This window comes from Arvicanthis niloticus, chromosome 23 (assembly GCF_011762505.2).
Source record: "Arvicanthis niloticus isolate mArvNil1 chromosome 23, mArvNil1.pat.X, whole genome shotgun sequence".
NCBI classification, from domain to species: Eukaryota; Metazoa; Chordata; class Mammalia; order Rodentia; family Muridae; genus Arvicanthis; species Arvicanthis niloticus.
Window position 1 is genome coordinate 15,151,198 of NC_133430.1, and position 14,200 is coordinate 15,165,397.

The following is a 14,200-nucleotide window of genomic DNA, read 5'->3' on the forward strand; positions in this document are numbered from 1 at the left end:
GGACAAGTGAATCATAGGTGGAATCAGAGTGACCTGTCCCCTGAAGCTTCACCCAGCTGATACTCTGTTCTGGAAGATATCTGTACTCCCCCTGAACACTTACACTCCTTCATCATCCCCTTCCCCCACATCCTGCCTTTTTGTGTATATAACCCCTGTGTGAAAATGTAAAAATTGCGATTTGATCAGCCTATAGACAGATCGCTATTCTTTGCGTCGGCCTGTTTTTCCCTCACTTTCTCTTTCAGGTGATCTCCCCAGACCCCTGTTTAATACCCTGCTGGCCAGGACAGTACAGTGTAGAATAGAGTTTATTCAGGGCATGGGGAGAAAAGTTGAGAGAAAGGGAGAGAGAGAGAGAGAGAGAGAGAGAGAGAGAGAGAGAGAGAGAGAGACCCAGTGAGAAGAAGATAGAGTCATCATGTGAAAAGGGTCTGAGAGGCCTCATTGGAAAAGCACCTGGAGCAGAGAGGAGCAGATCAATACTAACAATGCAAGTATCTGGGCGATTTGAATGGGAGGAAGTAGCCAGATTGGTTTAGAGGAATAGACTAGATTAAGAAAAGCTCTGGATATTTACTTTGAGAGAAAAGATCTGAGTGGAAGGTTTTCAGCTGACATTTATTCTAAGCCAAGAAAAAAGCCAGGTTCAAAACTAAGTGTTTTAGTTAGGAGAGACAACAGAGGTTCTGGTTAGTCAACAAAATGATGGACTCGTTATTAGAACTATCTTGTACCTCAGTGGTACAAATAGGAATGATTATGCTCTAATTGCATTTTGAGAGAAAAGTGTTATTTTAACAGGAAGGGTGATATGTAGGAGGAGCTAAGGGGGAAGGAGTACCGAGAGGAAGAGAAGGAGTAAGGAGAGGAGAAGATGAAGGAGAGGAGAAGCAAGGTGATGAGAGAGAGAAAGAGAGGGGGGGCATGGAGGCAGATGTCCATGTGTCTCCACCAGTCAAAGACAGTTTATATATCTAGGTTGGGTATTGGGTTACACTTCTGATTGAGCATTACCAAACGTATAAAGCCTTTGACTAACACTTTAAAAAAATCCTATAAAAGCAAAAAGGAAAAGGGGACATGGGATAGGGGTTTTCTAGGGAGGGGAAATGGGGAAAGGGGATAGCATCTGAAATGTAAATAAAATATAAAATAAAAAATGGGAAAAAAAGAAATGCTGTAAGATTATCAAATGAATCTTATAGACTTTGTCTCAATTATTTTGGAGCTTGCCAAGAGAGAGAAAAATTATGTTTAAAATGCTTTTACACAGTTTGATCTGATGGCAGAGGCAATGGAATGGTTGGAGAGGTCCAAGCTCAAGCTTGAATAACGATTTTTCGATTTTTCGCTTTTGCAAAGGAGTCGACTCCAGGTGGTCTGTGGGAACGCTGAGCTCTGGCCGGAACACAAACAGTCTGCTCTGCAGAACAGTGAGGAAAGTAGATACATTTTTGCTGAGCAAGGTTCCAGGAAAGAAGCTGTGTATCTTTGACTGAACCCTCTGTGAGGATTATTGACTCATTAGAACCTCCATGATTGTGGCAAATTTCAAATGCTGCAAATTCAAATCTGAATTCTCTCAGGACATCTTTAGCCCTTGTGAGAGCCATTCAATGTCCCTGTACCCAACCTAAAGTTGGGTCACACAGCCGAGGCTCTACAGTAAACTGTCAATTTCCTTCAGGTGAGAATTCTTGGTGAGTTTGTGGACAGAAGGGTGTGTTGTTTGTTTCAGTTTCGAGGCAGGAAGTAAGCAGGTAGGTGGAGGGGAGGTGCTTATTTTTCCTATTGCATTCAAATGAGGACGCTGACTCATTTCAAGGGGTGTCTGTACCCAACCTAAAGTCTTTGGAACCATTAGACAAATCCTTTGGAATATACAAACACCTGCCTCCTGCCAACAAAAAGAGGGACACTGGTAGTTAGCACATCAGGCCGATGACAGAGGCTCCTGTCATAGATAGACTGGCTTTGTCTATCCCACTTGATGTCCTCATGAATATGTAATATATATTAATATAACATATATACATATATAAATATATGTATATGTACATTTTTAAGTGCCTTAATTTATGACTTTCTTTGTTCTGCTACTACAAAAATCTCATCAAAGCTCTACTGTGTGGTAACAGGGCATTTTGGATAACCTTAGCTGGTCACACAGCCGAGGCTCTACAGTTAACTGTCAATCTCTTTCAGGTGAGAATTCTTGGTGAGTTTGTGGACAGAAGGGTGTGTTGTTTGTTTCAGTTTCGAGGCAGGAAGTAAGCAGGTAGGTGGAGGGGAGGTGCTTACTTTTCCTATTGCATTCAAATGAGGACGCTGACTCATTTCAAGGGGTGGACTATGACCCTGTTGCTTCATAGGCAAGAGTCTCTCTTGCTGTCCTCTGATTTATGTCACTGTCTAAGTAGGCAGTGTGCTACCTACCAGGACAACTCGCTTGCTACCAGGACAACTCATTATGCGGAGTTAGTAGCCTCTGGATGGACTGGGAACTGGCCTGCCTGACCCAAACCCACAGAGAACTTGCTGCTATTAACAAATTCTAACCTCTACCTGTCCATCTCTGCCTAGGAAAATTGGTGGGCGCTACTATAGGAGGAGGTTGGTTTCTTGCTCCAGCTGGTAAGGTGGTCGGGGCGATGTGATGTGAGGTGGGTACCACTCCCAGCACTGGTCTAAAGCTGGATTCTAGGACTGCCTGCATGCAGAGCAGGAGCCAAGGCTGTGCTAACTTTCCTCCGAGGATGAGCTTATGATTCCTGTGCATCTTCTCCTCCAGACCTTATATATGATGAGCAGCAAGTAGAGGAATTTGGTGACTGCTGGGAGGGGGAGCTGCTGAACACTGCAGGGTTGTTTTTACCCCTCACAACCCCAGGTCCAGTGAAGGTGGTGCTTCTCAAGTGTCACAGCCTGGCCACACCATGGCTCTGTCACTTCCTCCAGTGACTTCTTTGCCTCCACCAGACTCCCTGCCCTCTCTTTCTTCTTTACCTTGGGACCCCTTTTTATGCTCCTCAGAGTAGAAGGAAAGCAGAAACAAACAAGGAATTCGTGAGTGGGTCATTTCCTTCAGCCTACCTCACCTAGCTCTTGTCCCTACAGTCCTGGCTGTGGCAGCTGCACCTGTCGTCCTGGGTGCCATGGGCTTCACTGGGGCAGGCATTGCAGCCGGATCCATCGCAGCCAAGATGATGTCTGCTGCAGCAGTTGCCAATGGGGGTGGAGTTGCAGCAGGAAGCCTGGTAGCCACACTCCAGTCAGTGGGTGAGTGTAAGATCGGGTAAGATAACCAACGATCAAGCCAAGAATGGTAACTCCCTTCTTATCCCTACAGTCCCACCTTCTTATGAAACCCAAATGTTCTCCTTCCATCCCTATTTCCTGGTTCTTTCTTGGTGAGGTAACTGTGTGTCTCAGGGCTGAGCAGTGCTCACTGGGAGAGTGGGAAAGAGCCTGATGCATGTTACCTGGGCTCTAAATTTACTCTCTGTGTGTCTTCTGCTACTGGGTCCTTTTCTGTCCTGCATAGTAGGGAGGCTTTCCTATCTGAATAGTGCTATCCTGCATCTCATTTTACCCCAAACTATCTTCTCCTTCTGGTCCTCTTTAAACATCTCTGTCTACAGCAGAGCCCCAAGTTTCAGACAAAAAGAGATGGTGAACTATAAGTCCCAGGACACTGACTGTCACTGCATTGTCTCCTTCCCAGGGGCTCTTGGACTCTCCACATCAACCAACATCATCCTGGGGGCTTTGGGGGCAGCTGCAGGAGCAGGAGTCGCAGGAGCTGCAGGAGCTGCAGGAGCTGCAGGAGCTGCAGGGGCTGCAGGAGATGCAGGAGATACAGGAGATGCAGGAGATACAGGAGATACAGGAGATACAGGAGATGCAGGAGATACAGGAGATGCAGAAGATGGAGGAGATACAGGAGATGCAGGAGATACAGGAGATGCAGAAGATGGAGGAGATACAGGAGATGCAGGAGATGGAGGAGCTGCAGGAGTTGCAGGAGCTGCAGGAGCCTCCAGAGGAGAGGAGCCTGAGCAACAGGAACTTCAGGAGCTGCAGGAGCTGCAGGAGTCTCTGGAGAGCAGGAGCCTCCAAACCTGTTAGGGGCAAGATTTGAATTTAGGAGATGACACCTCTATCAGTTTAACCCAAAGCCTGTAAGAATTACCCAGGAGAAAATGTACCAAGATGCACCTTCAAAACCCTCACTAAAGACAGAAAACAAGGAAAAATAAAGGTGGTTTGTTGGTGTGGCTGTCTTGCTTGAGGTGACTCTTTGAATGCTGCTGTGGCCTGATAGTTCCATGTCTTCAGGATTTGCCATCCAGCCTTGGCCTGGAGATCAGAGGGAGGTGACAGATTGGCCAGCACACAGTCAGTAGGCAGAGGGCTTTATGTGGTCCCTGCATTAGAGGAAACAGTCTGTGTGGTGTGAGGGCCTCTTTGGTGTTCATGGACCAACTTTATTTACTATTCAAGGTCAGACTGACAGAGGATTCTGTCATGAGGAAAAGGTGAGAGGTAGCCAGGACCATTGGCCCTCGAGCTCTGAGTCCTTCCTCATCAAGGGCTCTGGATTTCCAGGGCTATGAGCAGCCTATAGCACTGCAAATGTACAGCTGAGAGTCTGACAGAAAACCACCAGCGGGTAAATTCGGTGGGCTCAGCTACTGAACTGGTACCTCAGGAAGAAGATGGAAACAAAAATGGTCACCACCATCTATAATGACTTTAACATGGAAAGGAGACACAAATTCTTGCCTTAGGTTCTTGGATACTAACCACACTTCAGTCAAGGACTACAATCATCACCCATGTGATAAACTGTGCAGTGTTGGACAGAGTCCACACTGACACCTAGAAGACTTTGAAATCCAGATGATTCTGGCATTTATGAGATAATTATGACACAAAATATATGGTTCACCCCAGTGACAGGCACCAGGCACATTCATGAAAAGCAGAGAGGCAGGGATACAAGCTCATGGAAAAGAACTGAAAAGACTTCCTGGAAGAGGGGCATGTGTGTGGGACATGGAAAGGCATGCAGAGTCTATTGGGGAACACACAGAGTGATAAGGTTGTGTGTGGGCATCTGTTAAGTAGGGTCTGATGGGTTGGAACTCATCTGTCACCTCCAGGCCACTGGACAGAGGCTCTGTCTGGTTGTTGTGTGGCAGATTGCAGTCTGGGATGAGGGCTCAAGTTTTACAGAACCAGTTGTGGGGATGGGCCAGGATCTGTTCTTGATCATGCATTATGTGAGAGTTGAACATCCACCTCTCTCAGGTTCCCATCTCAAAGGGGCCTCAAGAGTATGTGGTAGTTAGGAAGAGTTCCTGGCTCAAATTCACCTTGTCAGCTTCTTTATTAGCATAGCTGTGGTAGCCACCAACTGAAATAGGACTTGGACAGAGAGGTCACTGGACTCTTCCAGGCTCACAATACCTAGGCTAGCGCCCTCCCCAGTTGCAATAGTTTATTGGATAAGACACCCTTCTCCTCTCTTCCTTCCTGGTGTCCTGGACTCCCCCTTTGACATATCATGAATTGCTCTCCTCAAGGATTTCCATTACTGTCCAGGTCAATATTTTCTTTTCTTTTTCTTTTTTTTTTTTTTTTTTTTTTTTTTTTTTTTTGGTTTTTCGAGACAGGTTTCTCTGTTTAGTCCTGGCTGTCCTGGAACTCACTCTGTAGACCAGGCTGGCCTCGAACTCAGAAATCCGCCTGCCTCTGCCTCCCAAGTGCTGGGATTAAAGGCGTGCGCCACCACCGCCCGGCTGCATATTTTCTAAAGGTGACACTTATTGTAAACATTTTAGCTATCTCCATTAACTGGAACCCATTCATATGCTCAAATCCTTCTAACTTCTGATGTTTCTACTATCTGTGGGTGCCTGAATGACAAAATGTTGGCAGGTTTTTCAGGTGTCTGGGTCTGAGGGAGTGAACAAGGGGTAAGGCTCACATAGCCGCTCTGGGAGTACAGTGTGTGATTCCTAGGACTCTTGTATTACCTCTCTCACCCTTGAGGTTTTCCCAGGACCTAGGTCAATCCTTGTAGATCAGTCTGGAAAACCTGTTCAGAGCCTCCTTATCCTGGGCAGTGTTGATCTCCCAGTCAGGTCACACAGAAAAAAAAAAACCCACTCTGAGCTACACTGTCTGGCAGTGATGCTCTGACAGACCCAAGGTTGGTTGGTGCTCAGGATCTGTGGGCATTCAGGCTAGGTCAGCTGGTGGGCATAAAACCTGTCTTGAGGAGACTGAGGTGGGCCTCATGATTTTCAGAGAATGTTGGGTTTTGAATTACCCAGTTATACAGATCACTGCTTGAAAAGGTGACATTAATCATGAAAGAGAGAGTGGAAACCTTTGAGTCTGGGGACACTGTTGTAGTGGGACTTCTTTCTTAGAGGAAGGATGAAGCCTGTGTCTGTCCCAGGGAGATTCCTCCCACAGCCCCAGGGGTAGAGCCATCTGCATGTGAGGACTGGAGCCAGGACCCAATGTGAAGAAACTACCTTTTCCCATAAACAAGCATAACTAGTAAATTAATTCTTCTCTCCTAGCATGGACAAGGTCTGCACTGAGTCAGACACAGGGGTAAATTTAATTTCCTTAGTAGACCTGTGGAACTGAAGTACAGGCAGAGGGTTTACATTGTGTTTGCTCAGCTGACTCACATGAGGGTTTTGATCCAGACCACCAGCAATAATCCCAGGATACACAGGGGTAGAGAGGATGATATGAATGCAAACCAGGCTCTGCCTTTGAGATGAGTGGCTCAAACAGAATGCCAGGACAACCTCCTCACAGGAACTGATTGAAGCCCATCCTGGCTGGCATCTGAGAAGTCAGGGAGGTCAACTCCTCACTTAGGGAGGGGCATAAGAAAGTGACATGCTCAGAGGTGTGGAGCAGTAGCAAGGCAAGGAGCCGCTTCTGTAATCACAGTTAGATACAGTGGAGCTGAGCGCACACCTACACCATGTTGGTCTGGGACAACACAGCAGGAAGAAGAGTTGAACCTAACCCAACCAATCCCACGGGGCAGAGAGCTCTGGCCCCTACCTTTACAGTGCAAACAGCACACAGGAAGAGAAACAACAAACAGGCAAGAACTTGCTTTTATTTCATATTTCCACCTAGGTGATCTGTGTTAGCAGATTTTCCCCCTTGGGTAATTAATCCGTCTCTATGTTAGACAAGTTGGGTGGTGTTTTCTCTGTTGCCATGTCTGCCGCCTTTGTTCCCATGTCCGCCACCTCTGTTCCCATGTCAGCCACGTCTGTTCCCATGTCTGCCACCTTTGTTCCCATGTCTGCCACCTTTGTTCCCATGTCTGCCACCTCTGTTGCCATGAAGAGAAAGGGGTAGTAACTCTCACAGATGCCCATCACACTGGCTACAACAGCAGACCCTGCAGAGCCCATGAGGACTGTAGATGGCATGGAGAGTCCAGCAGCTCCTGGGAAGGAAAAGACAATGACCAATATATGATGAGATAAAACTATGGGTCAGAGAGGTCAGAGGTGCCAGGACCACCCTGGATGGCCAGGGGCACAGGATCTCCACAGTACCCCTGCTATTTCCCAAAGGCTCTAGCACCTCTGTTCAACACTGTTGCTTTTGCAGGAAAAACTCCATACATGAACACTAGGTAATAGTCCAGCTAGATAACATCCCCCTCTGCAGGGAAAAGGCTGGACCTAAGGAGAGGACTAAACCAGGTAAACCATCCTGCAATGCTACACTTTCTCCTTCACCTCCCCTGTTAAACCCCAGAAAGAAGGGAAAGAAGTAACAGAGAGTGGGATGTGACCTGTTCTCCCTCTGGTCCTCCTTCCAAGACACTTACCAGCAGACTGCAGAATGGCCACCAGGCCACCAGCTGGGACTCCGCCCCCATTAGCAATAGCTGACAAGGACATCATCTTAGCTGCTAGAGAGGAGGCTGCAATTCCTGTCCCAGTGAAGCCCACAGCACTCAGCACAGGTGGTACAGCAGCTACTGTCACGGCTGAGGGAAGAGGAGCTTTGTCAAGTGGACTTGGAGATAGGGATGCCCCACCCCCACCCTGTGTCCAAATACACTTTGTTGAGCCTAAAGGACTTCCAGGGGTCTAGAGAAGGAGAGGATGAACAGAGCAGACAGAGCCAGGCTTCTCCTCTTCCCTGTAACTCCTCCTCAGGAGAAGCCTAGAGAGCACGGGTGAAGGGCTAGGCAGGAGGCACTCTGAACTGCAGTGCTGGGAGTCAGGATGCAGGGAACACAGGAGGAGAGCAGCTGTTAGTCACTGAGGATGGAGTTCTCACCTGGCTCTGACTGGGAGCAAGACATTCAGAAAGGCTGCTTGCTGGGCTCAGTGTCTGTCTTGGTCTGATCTTGGGATAAGGGAGCAGACCTGAGTAAGTATTTCTACAGGAGAATGTTTTGTCCAGGCAATGGACAGAAGTGGAACCCAACTGGAGTGACAGGAGGAGGCATGTCCCAGCCCTGCTGGGTTCTCACTGAGCATGTCAGAAGCCACCAAACTGATGGAACCTGTCAGGTCTTTAGGCCTGGGTAACTGCAGTTTGTCTAGCCAGGAGTTTTAACCTGTTACTAATGTTGCAAGACACGGTTTCCTGTGCTGTGATTACTGTTACAAGGGAACTGTCTTCTATGCCCAATTTTTGCTTATTCTATAGTGTTCTGTGCTGCTCTGTTCTTAGAAACCAATCACAATACATGTCAGTTAAAACTACTTTGTAGATATGGTCTTAATAAACTTCAGTCTGAACACATCCTGCACAATATATGAACTTGTATGGTTCATAGATTTTTTTTGCCCATATAAGTTACCCCCAGTATAGACCCCAACATAAAAGGAACATCTGTTCCAATGTAAGAAGCCATTTGAAATAAGACTTCCACCGTGAATGTGAGTTAAATAAAGTTTAAGTTCCCAAGACCTTCCTGAGAGTTGACATCCTACTTGGCAGAAAGAGTCATGAACATGGGTAACTGACATCATGGCTGGCAGACTGAGATGTGAATGTTGGGCAAGGGAAGTCCCCGACCACACTTGATTACCCATACCCAATGGGAAAGGGATAAAGGTACAGTATGTTCCTAAGGAAGTCTCCTAACCCTAACTCCTGATTGGCAAAATAACTTGGCACAGATGTTTGTGGATTTCAGGCTTGAGCTCTGTAGGATTCTGGCTCAGGAGAGCAGTCAGCTCCTGAGTCTGGTCTGAGGCCATGCTCAATCAGTCCTGGGGTGAATGCTCAACACCCTAGCCTTCTCTGAGTGACTTCAGTGTTCATGTGGTATGTGAGGTGAGTGCTGGACCCCAACACACAGCAACTCTAGTGCATTCCAAGTGTTTCTCTCCTTCCTAGAGCCCCCTTGGTAAATACTAAATGGGACAGATAAAATGTTCCGTCCTGTTTTTTCTTTCAAGGTTATAATTAGGAGCTCAAAAGAATTCAAATCATGCATCAGGTCACAAGGTGACTGCTCTCACATGAGGGAGTAGGCATTGAGGAAGATGTGGCTTTTCCTGCCTCTACACCACTACACTCCTTCCTTCTTTCTAGTTCCTTCTTTCAACCAGTTCCCTCACTCAGTCACCACCTTTGCCCCATGACCTCCAGGGAAACCTACTGGGAGAAGATGGGTTGTGTCCTGGCTCCATGCTGACAGAGACAGGTAGGAGGGGACCTGCACTATTTCCTGAAGTCACTTACCTCCCCCAAGCACAGCAACAGCAGCCTTGGCTAAAAAGGAAAAAGAAATCCTGTGAGAACTGTCACCCACCCCTCCACCACCCAGCTCATAGCAAAGAAAGAGCCCTGTGTGCCCTTCCCTAAGAGAGAGACCCAGTGCATATCTCTGCCCTGAGCAGGACCTGATAGCTTGCCTCTGGAGAACTCCAAACACTTCAGAGAGGTTATTCTTTGTCCTCCCTGTATCTCTCTACTTGCTGTTTTGCCTGCTGTGGAGAAGGGAAATCTGAAGCTACTTTTCTTCTCTCTGCCCAACTGCTTTTCAAACAAAGCAAAACAAAACAAAACAAAACAAAACAAAACAAAAAAAACAACAACAACAAAAAAACCAACAACAACAACAAAAGCCAGAGGCTTGGAGAACAGGTTGGTAGTAAAGTGACTGCCCTGGCTTCTATGAAAAAAAGAAAAAAGACCAGTATTCATGTATGTAGAACTAGAAAATGCATGTAGCCTCTCAGAGCACAGACTACTGGCTCTATAATTTAGGGCTGTGGGCCTGACTGATGTAGGGATAAGCCGCCATTGTGACTGGCTGCAGGTTGGCAGGCAGTCATGATGCTCTTGAAACTCAAAGGCACATCTTCTCCAACAAGGCTACACCTGCTAATTTTTCCTAAGCAGGCCCACCAACTAAGGACCACACACTCACATATAGGAGGTTTGAGTTTCCTTCTCAGTCAAACCATAGATGCTAACATGCTGGGATTCGTCCCTCAGGATAGGACTACTAGTTGATATGATATAGGGTCAGTGTTTGCCAGTGTGGATTTTCAGACACACTCCTTGCCCCCACACAAGGCAGTAAGTCTCCAGATCAGGAAGTGTTGCTTCATAGTAAGGTCTACTTGCATCCAGGTGGAGGACCAGTATCAATGATATAAATTTTTTATCTGAATGTTACCTGAGAGCCATGATTGAATTTACTGAGGCTGTAAGTCACTGTATACTCCTTCAAGAAGCTTTCTCAGGTTCTCCAGGGTAGAACCCCTTACTCTAGACACGAACATCCCACACTGAGTCATAGGAAGGTCATGGGCTCAGTTCCCAACAGTGTGAGCCATTTAGGATCCTGATCCCCTGCAGCCACTGGGCCCAGATTGAATTCTCTGAAGCTCAAAGGGCCAACAGTTCAAAGGTAACCTGGGGAATTTAGCCAGGTTTCCAGTGGCCTTGGGGTAAAAGGCAGAGGAATGGAAACAAGGCTTGTCCAAATCAGGTGCTGAGTGGCCAGAGGTTAGAAGGTATTTGCTGCTCACTGGTACTGACTGGCAGTCTGTCTGTCAACTGATGGCACATGGCCCATGAGACAAGAAGGTCCTCTCCTAAGGATGGGTGTTATCTGTCTGTTTTCCAGCATGCTGGGCTCCACTGATGGCCACAGGGGTAGCCTAGACTCTGGTGGATCTTCAGAGCTTCTGCCCTGAGCTCTTCCTTTCATCACTCCCACATATATCTTGATTGTCCAACTCTGAATTTCCTTTCTATTAAGTGGCCCTCAGAGAAGGAAAGGCCCTACAGTCCCTCCAGCACAGGGCCTTGGAAGAATGGTCCACAGTGGTCAATGAAGAATAATATTGACAGACATGGTGGTGTCAACACTTCAAACATTGAAAAGTTTATCAGAAAGGTTGTCACAAGCTTAAATGGGCACTTGCTCTCTCTCTCTCTCTCTCTCTCTCTCTCTCTCTCTCTCTCTCTCTCTCTCTCCCTGTATCTCCCTGTATCTCTTTCCTTCTGTGTGTGTGAGAGAGAAACACACACACACACACACAGAGAGAGAGAGAGAGAGAGAGAGAGAGAGAGAGAGAGAGAAGGAATGTGAGAGGTGGCTTGTCATAGTTCTCCATGTAGACCCAGGTCCCAAGCAGGAGTGTCAGGTGGACATGCAGGGCTAGTTACCTCCAATGGGGGAAACAGCCAAGGCGGAGGCATGGAACCCTGATAAAGCAGTGCCAACCTTCAGCCCTCCCAATGCAGATCCAAGTGCAGATGCTCCAGAGCCCAGGGCAGTCTGGGCTAACAGGGTGAGCCCTGGAGGGTGAAATCACAGATCAGAGAGGGGTCAGAAGCCCATCCCTCATGAAGGGACTCAAACCCTCATGAAGAGACTCCTGTGGGGGGCTGAGTGTGTCTTCCCTGGGCAACAGAAGGGAAGAGCAGCTATACACAAAGATTCTGTATAGATTTAGGAGGCCTGACCTTTTATTTTCTTTTAGGAACACTGGTAGGTTTTTAAGAGCCTTGTTTTCAGTGCGAGAAAAGCAACCGAATGAGCTAATGTTATCCCAATGAGAGTGTTACACATTGCTTCATCATCCAGGCAAATGATCAAGAAAAATCTCCACAGCAGGCTGGAAATCTGGGGCCGAGAGAGAAGATTTGTGCAAGGGAATTAAATAAATAAAAACAGAGAGGCCTTCACAAGCTGGAAGGAGAGAACTTTACGTTGATACCATGGCTTGTACACCCAGAAGGACCAACAGTTCTACAAAAGATGGCAGGACCCCGCTCCAGACCCCAGGGACCAAAGTCTCCGAGGAGAACCCTATGAAGCATGCAAGCCTGAGTTTTTAGGGACTCAGACCCTGCCCCATACACTCGTCTGTCTTTCTTGACTCCCTCAGGGCTTTCTCAGGGACAAGAGTTTGATGGATGTGAGACAGTGGGCAGCTCTGAGGTTAGGAAGCAGAATGATCCATAACTGTCCCCTCCCAGCCCACTCTCCACCCTTCCATGGGCACTCACCCTGTGATCCAGCTAGAATGGTGCCAGAGACTGCCCCTCCAGCTTTGACCATAGCTGCTGAAGATGCTATCTTGGAGACAATGGAAGCCAGCAGTGTACCTGTCCCAGACAATGCCATGGGGCCCAGTAAAGGTTCCAAACAGGAACCAAACCTATGAAATGAATTGGAGCTTTGATGAGATTGGAGACGGAGAGCTGGATTCCACCAACCATCCTGAAAACAGAGAGGCTGCTCAGAGTTGGTGGCCACAGTGGACTTGACCCCAGCCACAGGGTCTGAGATCCTGCTTCTTGTGGGAATTAAGGAGCCATTTCAGACAGTGCAAGTGATTTGCTCCAGGGCAGAAGGCTCCATAGCAAAGACATTAGGCAGCAAACCAGCCAGGTCCAGCTGCTTACAAGTGGCAGGATCTGACTACATTACTCTTAACACTTACAGCTTACTTACCTACTCTCTAGCCTGCAGGGACTAGTGGGGCCTGGGGTCCCTTCCTTCTAGGAACACACCTACCGTTTGGTTTTCAGACCCAAGCACGAGAGACTGAGGTGCATATTTTACCTATCAAAGCAGACCTGGCCTCCAGGTTCCAGACCTGGCCTCTAGGTTCTCCCAGCATCTCTCAGGCCTTCCCTGGTATACCTTGTCCCAAACTCTAAACTTTTCAGCCCAGAGGCTGGGCTGTCCTTTCCCCAGGGCTCTTCCCTGTATGACCCAGTCACTCTGGAGTCTGTCTCTTCCTGGACTTCTGTTCTCTCTTGGTACATGTACATTTCTCTGTGTCTCATCCTCCTACTCCCATAGGGAGGTTCCTGAACTTGGTCCTTGGGGGCCAGTGATTTTGCCTGAAAGCAGCTTCCCAATAAACTAGCCAATAAAGTAGGCTATATACAATTAATCCTTCTTGAATTGTCTTAATGCACTGGCTCAGGAAAAACAACTTATCACCTTTAAAGAGAGGTGCCTTTGTGAGAACTAGAAGACTTCTGAGAGAGACTGGACATTGGCCTCCCCTCAGATTCTGGGGACTTTTGCCTCCTAGACCTAGGGGCATCCGACTAGGATTTCTGTTGTGGCCCTGCCCACTGAAGATTCCTGAAAATCCCGACTGACGCCCCCACCCTCACTACTACCACCAGCTGGATCTTGGATTAGTTTCTGGAAAATGCAGTTCTCTTCAGAGTGGAAAAATCTACTGTGGTTGAAAAAGACATACCCAGTGATGTAAACTAGAGGATGAGATAGGTTTCGGTTTCCCAGTTCCCTCCAGGCCTTAGAAATCCACTCTAGTTGAAGGTGCACCCAGTAACTGAAGACAGCTACTGAGATGGGTTTCCGATTTCCTCTGCTCTCTCCAGGCCTGATGAATCCACTCTGGATGAAAATACACTGCAGTTACTGAAGACAGCCACTGAGATCGGTTTCGATTTCCTCTGCTCTCTCCAGGCCTGATGAATCCACTCTGGGTAGTGATGGAAGGCAGCCAAGGAGACAGTTCTGTTCTCCCTGCTCTCTCTAGGTCTGTTTGGGTTGGAAAGAATGAGTTATTCTTTTACTGAGAATTCTAAGTGTTAATTTGTTTGCAATGTATTGTAAAATATTACATGTTTGCCAGTGGGATTTTTTTCCTTCCAATGACAGTGCTGTGGG

The 14,200-nt window shown here is 47.5% G+C and overlaps 2 protein-coding genes across 4 annotated transcripts; one reads left to right on the plus strand and one right to left on the minus strand.

Annotated features, from left to right (window-relative positions):
* The first annotated feature begins 2,332 nt into the window (after positions 1-2,332).
* LOC143436838 (uncharacterized) lies at positions 2,333-4,282 on the plus strand. 2 transcript variants are annotated; one of them, XM_076921309.1, is made up of 4 exons: positions 2,333-2,480; positions 2,587-2,616; positions 3,121-3,282; positions 3,728-4,282. In XM_076921309.1, the coding sequence occupies exons 1-4, from the start codon at positions 2,474-2,476 to the stop codon at positions 4,129-4,131; spliced, it is 603 nt and encodes a 200-aa protein (XP_076777424.1). In that variant the 5' UTR covers positions 2,333-2,473; the 3' UTR covers positions 4,132-4,282. The 2 variants fall into 2 exon arrangements, with proteins under 2 accessions (XP_076777424.1, XP_076777425.1); XM_076921310.1 differs by having other exon boundaries at positions 2,402-2,480; positions 2,587-2,666.
* A 2,857-nt stretch (positions 4,283-7,139) lies between these two features.
* LOC143436837 (uncharacterized) lies at positions 7,140-13,977 on the minus strand. 2 transcript variants are annotated; one of them, XM_076921307.1, is made up of 6 exons: positions 13,767-13,977; positions 12,553-12,704; positions 11,707-11,838; positions 9,766-9,795; positions 7,889-8,050; positions 7,140-7,498 (listed from the first exon to the last, which is right to left on the minus strand). In XM_076921307.1, the coding sequence occupies exons 2-6, from the start codon at positions 12,668-12,670 to the stop codon at positions 7,215-7,217; spliced, it is 726 nt and encodes a 241-aa protein (XP_076777422.1). In that variant the 5' UTR covers positions 12,671-12,704; positions 13,767-13,977; the 3' UTR covers positions 7,140-7,214. The 2 variants fall into 2 exon arrangements, with proteins under 2 accessions (XP_076777422.1, XP_076777423.1); XM_076921308.1 differs by lacking the exon at positions 11,707-11,838 and having other exon boundaries at positions 13,767-13,968.
* Positions 13,978-14,200: the final 223 nt, after the last annotated feature.

What these genes read in the sequence shown, in the direction of transcription:
- LOC143436838 (XM_076921309.1), top strand. An exon ending in GGGCGCTACTATAGGAGGAG is followed by an intron (nt 2,617 to 3,120) that starts GTTGGTTTCTTG and finishes TTGTCCCTACAG; the next exon opens with TCCTGGCTGTGGCAGCTGCA. An exon ending in AGCCACACTCCAGTCAGTGG is followed by an intron (nt 3,283 to 3,727) that starts GTGAGTGTAAGA and finishes TCTCCTTCCCAG; the next exon opens with GGGCTCTTGGACTCTCCACA.
- LOC143436837 (XM_076921307.1), bottom strand. Translation starts at nt 12,670, where the DNA reads ATGGCATTGTCTGGGACAGGTACACTGCTGGCTTCCATTGTCTCCAAG. An exon ending in GGCTGTTTCCCCCATTGGAG is followed by an intron (nt 9,796 to 11,706) that starts GTAACTAGCCCT and finishes TTTCCTTTTTAG; the next exon opens with CCAAGGCTGCTGTTGCTGTG. An exon ending in TGTTGCTGTGCTTGGGGGAG is followed by an intron (nt 8,051 to 9,765) that starts GTAAGTGACTTC and finishes CTCTTCCCTCAG; the next exon opens with CCGTGACAGTAGCTGCTGTA.